General features: G+C 44.2%; 1 protein-coding gene across 5 annotated transcripts in view; it reads right to left on the bottom strand.

Moving 5' to 3' along the window:
- LOC133943843 (membrane-associated phosphatidylinositol transfer protein 2-like) overlaps positions 1 to 16,487 on the bottom strand; it is a 46,511-nt gene that overhangs the window by 16,240 nt on the left and 13,784 nt on the right. For 3 of the 5 annotated variants that reach the window (XM_062381911.1, XM_062381907.1, XM_062381910.1), the window contains exons 2-7: positions 9,673 to 9,907; positions 4,836 to 5,050; positions 3,978 to 4,099; positions 3,199 to 3,432; positions 2,738 to 3,073; positions 957 to 1,052 (exon numbers count right to left, since the gene is read on the bottom strand). In XM_062381911.1, coding sequence (XP_062237895.1) covers positions 957 to 1,052; positions 2,738 to 3,073; positions 3,199 to 3,432; positions 3,978 to 4,099; positions 4,836 to 5,050; positions 9,673 to 9,750 — 1,081 coding nt within the window. In that variant the 5' untranslated portion in view covers positions 9,751 to 9,907. Of the gene's footprint in view, positions 1 to 956; positions 1,053 to 2,737; positions 3,074 to 3,198; positions 3,433 to 3,977; positions 4,100 to 4,835; positions 5,051 to 9,672; positions 9,908 to 15,820; positions 15,892 to 16,487 lie in introns of those variants that run through there. The other 2 variants (XM_062381908.1, XM_062381909.1) reach the window with 2 other exon arrangements.

The following is a 16,487-nucleotide window of genomic DNA, read 5'->3' as shown; positions in this document are numbered from 1 at the left end:
TGACAGACAAAAATAAACCTGGACACGTCTCCCACTGTGTGTGTGTTTAATATAGATGTTTACTGCAAGAAGAGCTAAACAAACGTTAAAGATAGAAATCTAATATTGCAGGTCGTCTGAGCCAAGTCAGCTTGTTTCCATATTTAATATGCACACCTCCATCATGTGATTCATGCAGCCACCAAAGCACACACTTCAGTTCATATACGCTGTCATCTATGGCTCATTTAGTTTCAGCCATCTTATTAACTTGACTATATTCTAACTGCTTATTTCATGAGGTCACCTTAAGAGTGTAATAACATCTGTTCATCATTAATTACTGATCACTTTACTAACCATTACTGAGGCAGAGATTCACACAAACTAATTAATAACAGTGCAGGCACAACTTGAATGAGTTTATTTGATGAATGTGATGTACTTTGTCACAGTCATTAATCCACACAGACTTGAACACTGCAGCACATGATGAATTATCGGATGTAAACACAATTCAGTCTAATGATTGGATTCAAGTTACTCACAAAAATAACACATGACAGCAACGTGCATGACTTTATTCATGTTTCATCATCAGGACTATATCTTCTCACACAATAAGCACTGTTGAACTGATTGTGTGTGTGTGCGTTTGTATGTGTATATGTGTGAGGGACTAATGCATAGAGAAGATCGATTTTAACGACTTGATGTCACGGTGAGACACCTGGCCGGTCTCCTTGGCAGAAACTCATCCAGCAGAGAGCCAAAGGTTTTTATTGCACCGCACCCACCTACTCCATTTGCATCCCCAAAGCATGCTGGGTATCTGGGAAGCTTAAGAACTGATCTGTGGTTAAAGAGATGCACGCAGAGTGGGAGTGAGAGGTGGGAGCAAGCAGCTTCTAAGAAAACGAAACAGCAAACTTAAGATCTAACCTCTACCTGTAATCTGCAAACATGACTGTGTTTACCATGAGCGTCGAAGAACTCCTCGTCCGAGCTGTCGTCTGAGTCTCGCGCTATGCTCTGCATCCTCCACTCCGAGAGGCTGTGACGTGACGGGCTCACTAAAACAAAGAAAACATGAGCAAAAAAGATCCACCGTTATTTTGAGACATGTGTTTTAGCCCTTTGTAACACACACACATGCACACAACAACAAAGAAATATTGTACAATCTCTCTTGCCCCCCCCCCCCCCCCCCCCACACTACAAACACACACAGTGTTATGTAAACATGCAACAGTCTCTCCGGTGCATTACTTCATACCAGATGGACTGCTTGGTGGTCAGGGGAAGTGTGTGAAAAGTGAGGCAAAAATACAACACAAAAAAGATGCAAGGACACGCGCAACTAAATGCCAGCTGAGGAAAATGGCGATCCTAAAAGCAGGCCTCGTCTATCACGTGTCTTCAGTCTACGCCTCATATAACATTAGTACGGAGGAAGAGGGGTGGGTGTTGCTCTGAAAGGCGGCTTGGGGAGAGATGAGGAGGGGGGAGGGAGGGCACACAGCTGTAGATGTCAAAGCACCAGAAGACAACATCAGTGGCGGAGGGGGGAGTCACAGCGAAGTGCGTCAGCCTCCTCTGGTCTGTGATGTCAGCACTGCTGCTAAAAATAGCCCCGGAGAGAACCACAGGGGGGAGTTACAGGGGTGAGACGAGGCATGCTGGATGAGAGTCAGGGTCCAGGTGGCAGCTACAGTGAGCGAGTGCCTTGAGGTAGGGGTGACACTGGAGATCAGTGTGAGTTCGGAAATGGGGTTTGTGATGTCAGAGCTGCGGCTAAAAATAACCCAGATAGGATCCACTGACTTGTAGGGGTTGAGGCGAGAGGAGGCTGGATCGTGCAGCGAACGTGGAGGCGTGAGTAAATATAGTCCAACGGAGTTAAAACATTCCAATTTACATCAGGCTCAGGACAGAGGAGCAGAGCGTGGTACAAAGGAGAGTTTAGAGATTAAGAAGACGCTCCCAAGGTGTTTGACGTTATTCACACCCATTTAACTGTTTGAGCTCAGAGCTCTTTGTCGACTCTGATTCACTGAGCGTGAGAACAACACAGTGCGTGTGTGAGTGTGTGTCTCTGTGTATATAAACTCCAGCTGAACCACAAAATACAATAACAAGTGTTTTGTATAGACAATTATGTCATTTGTATTGAACTGTATAAACAGACTTTGGATTACAATATTATCATTAGGTTTTCTGAGTTTATGTTAACTTGCGTCAACTCATTTATTATAATGTTAAAACGTTTGAGAATGAAATGCCTGAAAAAGGGGCTAAAACTTTCTTCCAATCATTTCCAACTGCATATACTAAGTGCCAGTGGCAAGGGGCGGGACAAGCTGGTGACGCAGATCACAGAAATCCTCTGTAGACCAAACTGTGTCATTCAGGTCTCCTTCGTTGGCCATCTAGACCACGTCCTTCGAAGGAGGCAGCCCCTGAATTTGGACACAGCTTTAGACTGAAGACAGAATTATTTTATAGATAAGTCTGAGGGGTTAGGATCAAAATCCATTGTAACCCAAACTTATTCAAGTACAATTGCAGGTCTTTTAAAAAAAAAACTTTGAACTACATAGAAAAGTAGTAAAGTGCTTTTTTGTCTTAAATTTGTTTGGGTTATTGTCAGTTGATCTCAGGAAAAGGTAAGCAACTGGAAGCAATCAGGTGGCAGAGTGATGTGTATGAAGGGATGCAACAAAGTGAATGAGGTGACACGAGTGAACATGCTTCTCACCTCCTCTCTTGGAGGAGCGAGACGATCGTGAGGAGGTGGACCACTGCTTAGTGAGCACACCTCGTGTCTGCAGACTCTCTCCCCCTGAGCTGACAACCACATCCTCTGCTTCAATGGAGCTGATCGCTTCTTTGACTTCCTGATCTTTGTCTGGAGACGGAGCGCCGCCATTGGCCTCGGTGGCCTCATCTGCCTGGCTGAACTGGGCCATCTTCCTGGCCAGGGTCACCTGAGTTTCCAGCTCAAGCTGCCTGATGTCCTCCATGGTCAGACCGTACCACTCATCCTGCCAGCACCAGGCCTGCCGGTGGGCACGGACCATCACCTTTCTCAGTCCTAGGGAGATATAATGGGAGATGTTACAGACAATCCTTAACTGAATAACCGACCAATCCAAGTAAACTGTTTGTTACAGTAAACTGTCACACATTAATTTAAAACGTCTTTGATTGTTTACTCACCAACATCATGAATGAAGCGCTCAATCTTCGACTGCATGCCCCAGTAGCGGAACTCCACCTTGCACAATTTGTAGGCACACATGATGGGGGTCTTCCCTGGGTTGTCGTTGTACTCCTCTATCCAGTCGTCTTGCAGGGGACCCCTCTGGGTCTTGGCGGACTTGTAGAGCCGTGTATCCTCCTCTGCTTTGTACTCGTGAGGGGGGATGGGGTCAGTCACTATGTCAATTGGGTCTGACAAAGATAATTCATATTGAGAAAACAGTGACTCACACAGTCCGGTGTTTTGACTATAGTGCACATGTTATGCACGCTAGTGGGCGGAGTAGTTGAACTTGTATGGGCTTGTGTTTACGGACTAGAAATTCCTTTCATAACTGAATTTCTGGCAGAGAAATAGAAACATAAGACTGAGTGACTGATGCAAAACAATACAGGTAATGTTGTCACTGGGTCACAGGTCAAAAAACCATCCACTTCTGGGCATCGTCATCTTCATCAAACCTGCACTCAACCTTCAGAAAGAAAATAGATGCAGTAACATTAAACTGCCACAAGTGGGCCTCACCTGCTACTTATGTTTGAGTAAGAAGAGGACAGACACACTAAAACCTACAAATATTAACCTGCAAACATGGATAACTATTACAGGAAAAGTGCATTACTTTCTGTATCGCTCCCTCATATTGCTAAATGTATTTGGACTTTAAGTGGCTGGATACACATGAATCAGTATTTTTTTAATCTGGTTTTATGAAAGAATTAACACATCTTCTCACCGATTGCCCTCTGCCTCTTCTCTACTGCAGACATGTTAAAGACGTCAGCCTGGTTGCCTGTGTCAGGTTTGTAGTAGGTTTCAATGTCGATGGAGAACTTCTCAACGAAGGGACAAGTGTATCTGAAGGAGGAGAGGAAACCAAATTAAGCAACAGGCTTGGAACAAAAATCATGTAGCAAGAGTGCAATATGGGTTGACATCTGAGTGGCTCGTGATCTGGAACAATTTTATTAAAAGTGACAATACCCTCTCGCTGCTGAGGATAGAATATGTGCGAGCCGTACCCATCTGTTGCATGTGAGGCGTCTGGGAGCGAAGCTGTCACCACTCTAATGGACGCACCAACAGGCGCGTGCATTCTATCAATATCCAGACACGACAGTCAGGGCCACATCTCTTTTCAGCACCTTCACGTCTGTGTGTTTGCCAGGCCCCTCGTAGACAAACAGACTGACACAAATGAAAACGAGGGGCCATCGGCAGCCAACAGCCTGGGTGCTGGCAACACACTGATCTGATGGTCTGCTGGTTGGAATATTCCAACAGTTTGATCTGAGGTCTTTATTTTCTTAATTTAATCCTTTAGTCCTAGGGACATTAAAAGCAGGACTTCAGACAAGCCATTATCATATAATTGAATATGGACTACATACATTGAATATGTATATTTAAGTTTTCGCATATCTTCCCAACAGGTGCAGTTTTTTTTTTGGTCTTTAAATGTGTGTGCCCCTACCAGCCGCTCTGTATGCAGACCACATTATTAGATTAACAAATTCAGAGTTTACATGGGGCCTCAGCGGTGTTACTCTACTTTCCGGCTCTGACAGGTTGTGGAGGTGGTGTTCACCCTCACCTGGTGCGGGTGTAAGGGTAGGCGTTCCAGGACTCCTCTTCAACCCTCAGCGCCGCTTTGGGCAGGATGGAGCGGAACCAGCTGGGAATGTGCATGCCAATGTGGTAGACCTTGTGGGTGTACTGGCCCGTCCCGCCCGGTCCATCTGTGTAGGGCTTATTCTCAAGGATCTCCACCCCACTGCCTTCACCGCAGCTCTCCTCACGGCTTTTTTTCTGCGAGAAGAAGATTTAAAGTTGCAGTGAGCTGCAGATGTGAACATGTTTGCATACAGTGTATAGCAGTATAGTGCACTTATAACATTTCCCCATATTCTGAAACAAATATCTTAGAAGGGACTAAAACAAATAGTGCATTTTGCAAATAAGAATCTGAAGTGTTGGAGGCTGTCAGTTGTTATAAGAGCAGGCGCATAAACAAATAGCTTCCTCAAAGCTCTATCCGCAGAGAATTGCAAATGAGAAGGCCCAAAAACCAGCTTGTGCAGCCACACCTTTCCCATATTTACTTTCCAGGTGCACACTGTGTGGAAGACAGGCAGGGCGGAGCCTGCAGAGGCAGTTGCAGTGGCCAGGTGACTCTAAACCTCATAGTCAGGAATGTGTGACATGGCAGAGGAGGATTTTTTATGGTTATGAAACCAATGAGACAGGAAACCTAGACAGCAGAGCATAGTCCAAGTGCTGACGATATATTTAAACCACAGGGAGCCAGGGCCAAGGTCCATAAACGCCAGAGATAACTGATGTGTCATCTTTTATTTTTCCCCTATCAGCCGTCGAGCAGTCTTACCGTATACACCTCAAAGTGAGTTTAACGCAGTATTTAGTGCAGCGTCAGGATAACAGGGAGACAGATTTCTTGTGTCAGTCCGGTGGGGGAGACCGGCGACGCAGGCAAGGCAGTGAATCAGTGGAGTGGAGGGAGGAGGAAGCTGTGAGGCAGCCAGCACTCCGGACCTCATTACCTCTGACAGGTCATTCATTAGCCACCCGCTCGGCTCTCAACAGCCCAGACACGGCTCTGAGGACATAGCGCAGACGCCACAGCAGCCAGCAGACGAGAAAGCACAGCACAGGCGATGTAAATGTCAAGTTTACATACACGTACGAACAGTATTACATGTATGCCACCATGAAATCGACAAATAATTACTCTATCTAGATTTTATGCAATCGTGGGAAGGAGCTGTCAAACAAAAACACAATACAGCATATATTTACATTAGTTGGCCTTAAAGGTAAACTGATTAAAATAAGATCATTATTAAGGAGTATTATTATGGCTGGAAGAAGAAATTGCGGCTGAGCAACTAGACCCCAGTGGAGTGCATACCACTGCCAAGGTAAAATAGTCCCCTTAAATTAAATCAAGCTTTTGAAAATAGTTCACATATCAGTCTCCTAAATGAGCCTGGTTTGCCTGAAGACCCATGAATTATTCTCTGTGAAATCAGTAAATTCAGCAGTCCAGGTAAAATAGGCTTCACTGTGTTTGTGGTGGACTGTCCCTTTAATTAGCAGACAGGTGACTGCAGTCTGTCACAGGCAGCGTCCTTTCTCTTTTACCCTTCAGCAACAGATTATTCTCTCCAATACTACTAATAACACTGGACAGGGCCTCAGCTGTTCCCCTGTGGGTAGAAATGTGGAAGTGGAGGAACAGATTATTGATAAAAGAGTGTTCTTTGTTCTTTTGTGTACAGACGTAAACTATATGCAGGGGGAACAGAAATTAGGTAATTGTTTTTTCCTAGAGGTTTTGCAAAAGTGTCAATTGACTTCGGAGGGGAGGGTTCACAATGAAAACGTTCTAATGTAAAATAATTATTGGCTCAGACCACAGAAACAAAGTGGCCACTGTGTTGCGAGTTCAAGTCCAGCCCTACAACTTTGTCACATTGTACGCATCCGGCTCGCTCCCTCACTTCCGCTCACCTTTTCTTTAAACAGCCACCAAACACCAATAATAAAGTCACTGTGAAAGCCTACTGTATGCTTTTCGAGCAGACAGGCCCGACAGGATGGGAGTCACATCCTGGTTTGTTTGTTTCTCTCGCCGTCAACTTAGTAAGGCTTGTTTCCTGTTTGAGATGCTGCCATTCGCTTCCACTCCAGAGACACAGTCGCTTCGTCAGGACACCATGGATGTGTGCGAGTGAATGAGACACAGTGAGATCCTACTCATATTTAATTTCTCACACATTCCGCATTTGCAAAGTGCAAATCCCTGTGTGCCGATGATAAATTTACAATTAGCCATCAGATGAGACGGCAGAATTGTGAAGGGAGAGGAAGTGAGGGGGGAGAGATGAGGTGAGGCCCAAACTGTCCTAAGACCCTGGATTGGTCTATGTGGGTTACATAGGGGGGGGCGGACTGCAGGACATGCTGCTGTTGCCCTGACAACATACAGCAATGAAGCAGGGGAATCTACAGACACCAGCTAAATCTTTGTTTCCTCTCTGCTCAGAATACAGCTTACTCTGTCTCTCCTCTCTCGCTTTTCCTTCCACCCCCTCTCTGATTTTCTACCCCTCCCTCCCTAACTCAAAGTCTCTCTTTTTATCCTCCATTACCTCTTTTTATTCACTCCCTCCTTCTCTTCCGAACAAAAACCCAACCACCGGCACGCTGCTGATGTCACGGGTTGCCATAGCGACAGAAGCCTCACAGCAACTGTGGCTGTGCAGAGAGGGTGAGGTCAGGGGGAAAGGTAACTATGGGTCACTAATGTAAGAATTCCTCTCGCTGATGATTTGTTTACATGCTTGAGAGAGCGCATACACAAAAAGCAACTCTTTCCAAAGACTGAGGCGTTGTGTAATCCATCTTTACACATCACATCAGGTTTTGCAAAACATCCTGTGTGACATGCAAAGGATCTGAAAGCAAAGCAGATCAGAAAAGACGCTATTGATACTGTGCACCGGTACCTGATTTGGTTAAGCATGTGCCAAGTATTAAAGTTCAGTCCTTACTGACGCGGCCCAAATTCAAATCGAGCCCAAGCCCTTTGCTGCAAGCCCTCTCTCTGTCCACTTTCTCTCCGCTATCACTGACAAAATATAAATAAAAGATACTGTAGTTATGTTTTTCATATAATTAATAATTTTCCACATTCCACTATCCAATACAGAAGAGGCCAACGAAATGATCCAGCGTGCAGAGGTTTTTTTACAATGACACATTACTACAGCTGAAGCTGGTATCCTGAGAATGTTTAAGTACAATAGAAAGAAAAAGGAAACTACACAGCTGTAGCTTGTGCTGTGGCCCTGTTACGGCAGTGGGTGGTTATTCATTTTTAGACAAGTTTGTCAACATGCATAATTATAAAATTTTGGAGTAAGATTAACAGTCGTGGGAGAGACCTCTCTGGGGTAAGGTCAAAAGTTTGTAGGTATGCTGGGATTTCCTGACTCAAGGTTTAAATTTTTAACCTTCTTAAACGGAGCTGCTCCCTGAAGGCTGCAGCTCTATTGTTACCTCCAACAAGGAGGTTATGTTATTTGTTTTTTTTGGTCTATTATTTAGCAGCATTACAGAAAAACTCCTGCATCATCTGCATCAGAGGACAGAATTTTCTTTTGCTTTTACTTTACGTTTTCAACCCTTTAACAAATTTCAATTGATTCAGTTTAAGGGGGGTACTAGGCCTTAGCGAACGGCCTTATTGTCACAAAATACCTGGACCCTTTGAAGCCACATTTAAATCAACTAGAGCCAGATTGCCCACAGTCATCCATACCAACCCCCTAAGTATGTCGAATTTTTGTAATTCACAAAGAAATTCCTGGATCTGCACTATAATGTAATGGGTTCCCCCCTAAATCCAGTATCCTTCCACCAAGTTCCATGGCAATATATCCAGTAGGTGATGCACAATCCTGCTCACTAATAGACAAACAAATGCAGATGAAAGCATTTTCTCCCTGGTGGAGGTGATGATTCCCTTCATTCACATTAACACCACAATATACGATCTCTAAAGAAACAAGACATTGAATCTATCAAAACATGACCAAAACGAGCCCATAACTTCAACAAATTTAAAATCTCTAGTGCTGCACGTCACATAACCTGACAGCTCATATCCCCAAGCAACGTCTAAATGTTGAGTGCCAAAGGTCAGCATGTGCCATAAATGATAAAAACTGGAAAAACACAACTAAATGTCTAAAGTCTACAGTAGATCTAAACAACAAGTTACTATTGACTGAATCATTGGGTTTGTTCTCCATGCCTCTCCTGTGCGCTGCCACTCTCAGTGCTCCTGGCAGTACCAGTGGATTAAATAAATCCTACTTCATGTACACATGCCAGAGACGAGAACACACAGTCCCACATAGGATAACTAAAGTTGCATAAATCAGCACTTTCTGTTAGCAGGTGTAAACTAAAAAGCTCTTACACAAGCCCTCAGTTTCCAGTGGAGGACCTGGTTAAACAGAGGAAACTATCAGACACAGAAAAAGCATCATGTTCCTGTTCAATGTGAAGTTTGTGTATGTGTGCACGCACTGAGTTTCCAAAGAAAGCAACGTGCTCCCACCCTCCTCCTGGAGACGCATGCAGCCTGTGACGAATGGAAATAACCAGCTTCAGAGAGTTTAAATTGGATAATCTATCAGTGTACAAGCTCTCTTTGTTCCATTACTCAACAAGGGTCAGACACCATGTGACCAGTCATTTCATAATTGAGCACGCTGAGATCGCAATCCAAATCCTGTGTTCATTTATCTCCTCTTTGACTGCTGGTTTTCAAACACCGGCTTCTTTGTCACCAGGCCATTTGGGGGAAATTGGCGAGCAGTGTTGCGAAGCTGTGACCTCACCTGGATCATATAGAGCTGGGCGATGCGGTACTCCTCCACACTCATGGGCATGGGGATGCGGTACTCCTTGATGAGCATGGTGAAACGTGGAGCAGGGGGAAAGGGGGATAAGGGAGAAGACTGAAGAGGGATGGGAGAGGGAGAGAGGGAAGGGAGGGGGAGAGGGACAAGAAAGACTCCGCGGCTTCTATGCGAAACTCGTCAAACCACCAGCTGAAGTCCACATCGATGATTCCTGTGGGTGAAGAAGAGGGAGAAAGCATTAGGTACGTCAGCTGTGAGTTTACTGAAATAAATACAGTCACGTATCCCATCAGCTGACGTTAGTTACAGTCAAAACCTGATGTTGAGGATGATGCTGGATCTTTAAAAATACTTCATAAAAACAGGCCATTCAAGAGCAGAATCCAGGTTTCAATCAACAACAAAATTCCTCACGAGCAAAAGATAGCAGCACAGAGACTCATTTCAGAGGCGACAAGATTCCTGTATGTAACCAAGGATAAACAGCTATTCTCATGGCTCACACACCGATGAAGAGGAGAAAATAGCAAGAGTGTCATTCAGAATATTTGCTCAATGTAGTAACAACGTCTGGTCCGAGCCTTGGCGTCGAGGACGATCATTGCCGTCTTCTCCCTCCAGCAATTCAGATTCAAGTAAGGCACTTCCCAGGATAAACTTCTCTTCTTATACACAGGTCACAGCTCAGTGTGTGTGGGTGTGTGCGTGTGTGTGTGTGTGCGTGTGTGCGTGTGTGCGTGTGTGCGTGTGTGTGTGTGTGTGTGTGTGTGTGTGTGTGTGTGTGTGTGTGTGCGTGCGGGTCGGGTGGCCGGAGCCTACGGAGAGCACCCGTGCCTTGCCAACGGTCCCAGCAGCCACCCCTTCAGCACTGTCACATGGGGGGGCTCACTCAGCATAAGAGGGATTACAGTTGAGTGGGGAGAATGACATAACATGGTAAGACACCCCCCCCTCCCCAATGTGTGCATGCAAAATAGGTTTCACAAATAGCCGTCTTAGCGTCACATGAAGCATTGTTTTCTAACCACTGGGCAGATGGGGGTAGGTGTGGGCTGAACATACGATAAGTGTGGGTGGCGTGAGTTGCTCGAGTCTCTGCTTTGACCGCTGACAACTCTCCGAAGCCGATACAAAACAAAGATCACGACCGTAAAGCACTGAGCTGCGCTGGAGTGGGAGTTTATCTAAATTACATATCACAGGTGTCAGCGGAGGTGATGTGTTCACTGAAGAGGAGTCAATAAGGAGAAGAGGGATATCCACACGAGATGAAAGGAGGCTTCTGTTGAAATAAGTGATGGCACGCACAAAGAAGCCCAATATTATGTGTTCAGAGATCCCCTCAGTCCCTTTAAGAGGAAAACAATTAACACTGTTAGTGAATTCTAGTTTATTTTGTGATATATGTAGCATTTTGTAGAAAAATGCTCATTTCACATATGCTCACCATATGTTCGGTGGAAGCCGTGGATCTTAGTCATAGAGCTAAGGAGACTGCAGTGTACGGTACAGTATGTGTGAGGGAACAACAACAACACTGTCCTGGCACAGCCTGCGTTTGGCTGCCCAAATGTGATGCATTGCATAACCTCGATACTAGCTCAGTTCTGACCTATGGCAGCAACTGGCCACTCTGGCCACTCTGTCTAATCACAGTAACATTCCCATTGGGTCCCGTGAACAAAGTCCAGCTTTGGTGAGGGTCCTGGTGTAACTAAACGGGTGAGTTAACCCAAACAACTGCTCAGTGAAGACACATCCCCCTAATGACTTAGGTTCTATTCAGATCTGGTGTCAACATCCGTCCTGAGAGATCCGATCACAAGTGGACAGAGACAAAGTGTGACCCTTAGCGTCACTTTAGAGTTCAGGTCCACCAAATTATTGAGTTTAAAGATGTGTCCAATGGCATTGTTTGTGTGTGCGTGTGTGTGTGTGTGTGTGTGTGTGTGTGTGTGTGTGTGTGTGTGTGTTTGTGTGTATCAGCAACAAGCTTGAGCGAGAAAGAGGTTGAACAGAATCAGAAGGGACCGAATTAATCAATGTGCTATGAAGAAAGTTCTTACCCCCCAAAAAAAAATCAATCATTATCTGGTGATCAGTGTTGATATCGTGGCAGTGGCTGCAGACAAAAGCGTGAAAATATTTAAACCCCTCTCAGTCAGAGACGTCAGCTGAGTATGCTGTCCTCCATATGCGGACCAGGATGCATTTGTGTCCGCACAGGAAAAATAATGTGGCCACTATGTCCCAAAACACCTGAATGAGGTCTGAGTAATTGGATCTAAGGGTTTGGGTGCATTCATACCTGTTTTTAGCACTGACCCCTTGTCATCAGATTACTCAGGACGGATGCAATGACAGGTCAGAATGGGGAGTGCAGCTCAGGCCAAAGATAACTAAACAAGCCCGACAGGCATTCTGATTATTGTGTCCGAACACAACCCAAACCTGATTCAGTTAATAATGTGGGCTGCACTCAGGCAGCAGCTGATGTCTCACGCTTAAGGTTTAAATGTAGACTTGATGCATCAAGGAGACCAGAAGGTGGAACAATATACAAACGTCAACAGTAAAATGAAGTTGGTCGTAGTTGAAATTGCTGCCTCACTGTGTGGCACATCTGAATTAGATATGAAAGTCGCTAAGAGTGGACGCTCCAATGCATTGTTGGATGGCCCTTTATCTATAACCTGATCCTTTGGTACTGCTTAAAGAGAGAAGGGAGTATCTGGGAATTTAGACAGGCACTATTCTCCTGCAGATATGTGTACTATAAAGGCAAATACAGAAATGTGTGAGGATGGTCAAAGATTCCTCAACAATGACCAACTTGATCCTAATATCATAAAAACATTGTCCAAACCTGCAGCCTGGGCCACGTGATTCCAAACACACTTGGAGGATAATATTGCCCTCAACACATTTTCTTATAGAATATCTTTGCTTTGCGCAGAAAAACGATGCATTGACCAAATCGGAGCAGAACGCAGTGATTTGCTGAAAATAACCGCACTCTTGGGATATGCTGGGATAGAACTAGGCTAGCTGAGAGAAAAGCTTGTAGCTCAGGGGCTTGTGGTTCTGAGGCCTCTGGCTGTGAAAGGGGAAGGTCATCCTGGTTGTCAGGGCCGATTATAAACAGCTTCACAATCTCCTTGAAAGACGGCACGATGTGGAAACAGTTTGATGCGGGTTGCAACTGATGCTGCAACAAACTTAGGAGTCCTTTCTGAGAATTTCCTCTCGGCCAGTGATTGTGTTCACAAAGTGGGAATCAATAGCCCAGACAGCAGCCAAAGACCCAGCTACACACACTCAAGGAAGTGACAAACAGGAATGTAAAGAGAGACAGGAAAAGCTCCAGCCAGCATAGAAGAGGGACAGCCCGAGCATTACTGTGTTCAGCAGCATGTGTCAGAAGCCTGCAGTGAAGATACTGCACACGGATTTTGTTGTGATGCGGGTGTATGTGAAGTATTTGCACAACTGTCCAGCAGGATCAGGAAAGGTTTTCTATTTCAGCTGCAACTGATTATCGTCTTTATTATTGTTAATGAATCTGTTTGTATGTCTATTAAATTAAATTGGTTAAAAAGCTATAGTAAAAGTTCACAAAACCCAAGCTGATGTATTCAAATTGATTTTTGTCTGCCAGCAAATGTTTGGCATTTTCCCCCCTCATATTGACTCTTATTTATTCTCTTCTTTTTTGTGGTGTCCTCTCTTGCTTTTACAATTAGCCATGATGTCTTTCATATTTTAAGCAAAGCACTTGCTTTCACCTTATACAATTAAATCTCTGTTGATCTATTAATCAACTAATTAAACTAGAAATTAGTTTTAAAGGTTATTTTTTTTGATTTAACAAAAGCCTAAACACATTACATATATTGTAATGTGTTATATACATACATTAACTATTTGGGCAATGTCACCAAAATATGGAATATAAGGAATGTATGACAATTAGTTTAGTATTTATTAATAAAGACACATTTTCTGCAGTGAGTGACGACAACATTTTTTCCTATGGTCTGTTTTATTTTTAAGTAAAAAACTGTAAAAAAAAAAAATTCAGATTCTGGCTGGGGAGAGAAACAGCCAAAGACTGACTAAACCAAAATGAAAACCTGTTTGTTACACATGTTGTCTCTTTATCAATAGCGTCAGTTTGTGATGTGGATACATAACTACAGAACAGCATACACATATTTACACATTGTGGTTTAGATTGAGTATGCATATCCCCTTTGATGACACACTACGGATTAATAGGCCTGGCTCCTCAACAAATATCATCTGTTTGTCTCGTCTGCTGCCGTATTGTAATGCTGTAACTCCCCTGATGGTTTCAACCTGATCCTTTTTCTCTCTGACTGATGCGGATGCTGTGCACACCAAAGGACCTGTAATGCACCATCCACCAGCAGCCTCGAGAGAGTACTGGCATCATGCTTGACCCAGAAAAAAGCCCTCTCACACGCCTAGCTTAAAAATAGCCCGGTCACAATAATCCTAGCATACGCAAGCAGAGTGCTTGACGTTGTTTGTTCAGAGAATATGCTCATTCCCTTCTAAAAATACCATCTCTTCTTCCCTCTAGGCCGTGACGCAACAGCAGCACACGCCAATGCACAGCGCTCATCACAAAGCAGCCTCGATGTTCCTACTTCCAGAAAAATGAAGCCGGAGATAGCCACAGGATACTCTAAGCAGGACTGCGTTTTGCTCTTTTAACCTCTGCTTTCCTTTCCTTGCGAAATATGTAGCCACTTGTGGCCGGAGCGTGCACACTTATATGTGACCCGAGGCACTGATCAGTCCCCCAGGAAGGAACAGGACTTTTTAAAATAGCTGGGTATAAATCAGCTCAAAGCTTCTTCAGAGACGCAGGTGGGACATTAGTAAATCTGCTGGATCTTTCCATATAACATGACACTTAATGCAGCAGCAGCCACAAGGAGGATGCCTGCAAAACCATCTGCATCTGTGTGACAGCAAGAGCCAACATAAACAATCAAGCGCTCAAAGATGTGCAAATCTGCTCACCTCTAAACAGGGATAAGTGTCTCGACTTAAACAGATGAAACCTGCTTACTCTCCACAGAGCAGTGGCTGGATTATCTGTCACAGGCCGAGGGCTTTCGCTGCCACCTTCATATTAAATCCACCTTTTGCTCCGAGATCATTTTTTCCTTTGCCACCTCGGGCTGCTCTGTGTCATGATAATGGAAAGGGACATCACTAATTCTGTCCGAAGGAATAACAACATATCGGGCTGAAAGCTAACAGGTTGACCAAAGGACAGGGGGCAACAGCTGGGTCTCGTTGTGGACACAAAGTAGAATACGGTCGGGTGGAGGGGTTGACTCACATGTTTTTTTTCCCCCCAAAGACCACAATGGTAGTGCTTCTTTAAATTAAGCCCTGTTTTCCAGAGCACCACTTTGAGGCTGAGCGATAGAGAAGGTGATGAAACTCAAAGGGGAAGGGAAGGTGACACGGGCAGGAGTTCCCTCATGACTGACCCGAGGCAAGACCCCCTTTTAAACACAAGTGGAAAAAGTTCGCCCCCCTGCATCGCCTAAATTACCATAGATCCGTTTCACAGATAGCTGACTCTATGCAGCGGAGACCACTTCAGCTATGACAACCACTGCAAACACACACACACACACACACATACCATACAGACAGCCTCAGCCTGCGACAAGAAGAACCCCTGATTGAGCTGATGGGTTTATCCAGCAATCCACTTAAAATGTCAAATGGCTTTAGACAATGCTGTCCATGCTGGACCATGTGACCGGAGTTTACCTTCCACCAAAGCAAACAAGCCCGCTGTGCAAAGACGAGACTTCTCCGTCCCATTTTAGTATCTAATTAGGGGGAAAATATGAAGCATCATTAATCAGGGGTTTAACTGTGATAAATATAAACTACTCGGTTCAAATTACTCAATACAACATTGATTTACAACCCACAACACCTGCCCCCCTTATGGCTTAACGAAGATTGGGATGTTCGCTTCTCCCTTCACTAACTTTCAGGCTCATCTATAAATCTATCTGTATTACGGTTTAAATTGTAATTGTATTCTCTAACCCTTTGAAATACTCACTGGGACAGCAACATGGAGTCGTATGCAGTTGTGTTGTTTGGGTGGAGGATGACAAAGATTGTGTGGCTTCAATAAAGCACCAAAGGGATGAGCAAACATTTATTTTTCCCTCCGTATTTAAAAAGAGTGGTCAGAATTGTTTGCATGTTACACAACACAAGCCACAGACAGGTGGAGCAGGAGCATGGGAAACATTCTGAGCGCCTCATTATTTAGTCTGCATCACAAACTCCATATAAAAGCCACAAATCACACATTACGGTCCACGCCCTCAAGTGTAAATCTTATGTCGAAATTAAAGTTGTAAAACAAGGCTTACCTCATTTCTGCAGTAGGTGTTGCTATCACTATCACTACATAAAGACTAATAGATCTGTTCAGGTCGAAAACCCTGTTTCTCTTCAGGTCATATACATCTTTCACCTCTGCAACAGTCAAATACATCAAGAAATATACAGGAGGTAATTCGTTGCTAAATGAATCCTTTTAAGTCTTCTACTATATAAGCTTGAGTGGAGCTAAATAGTTAGTCACAAACAAGTGTTATTCTTTCAGCTTAACAATTTGATTCACGACATGGGTCAAAAGTGACCCCAGTTTTTATTTTCTTTAACTTTGCAGTGATGAATTTCATCATATTGTATTTCAGGTATTCTACAATTAACTT

Source organism: Platichthys flesus, chromosome 3 (assembly GCF_949316205.1).
Source record: "Platichthys flesus chromosome 3, fPlaFle2.1, whole genome shotgun sequence".
In the NCBI taxonomy this organism is placed as follows: domain Eukaryota; kingdom Metazoa; phylum Chordata; class Actinopteri; order Pleuronectiformes; family Pleuronectidae; genus Platichthys; species Platichthys flesus.
The sequence above is the reverse complement of the archived record's forward strand: the minus strand, read 5'-3'. Positions and strand labels throughout refer to the sequence as shown.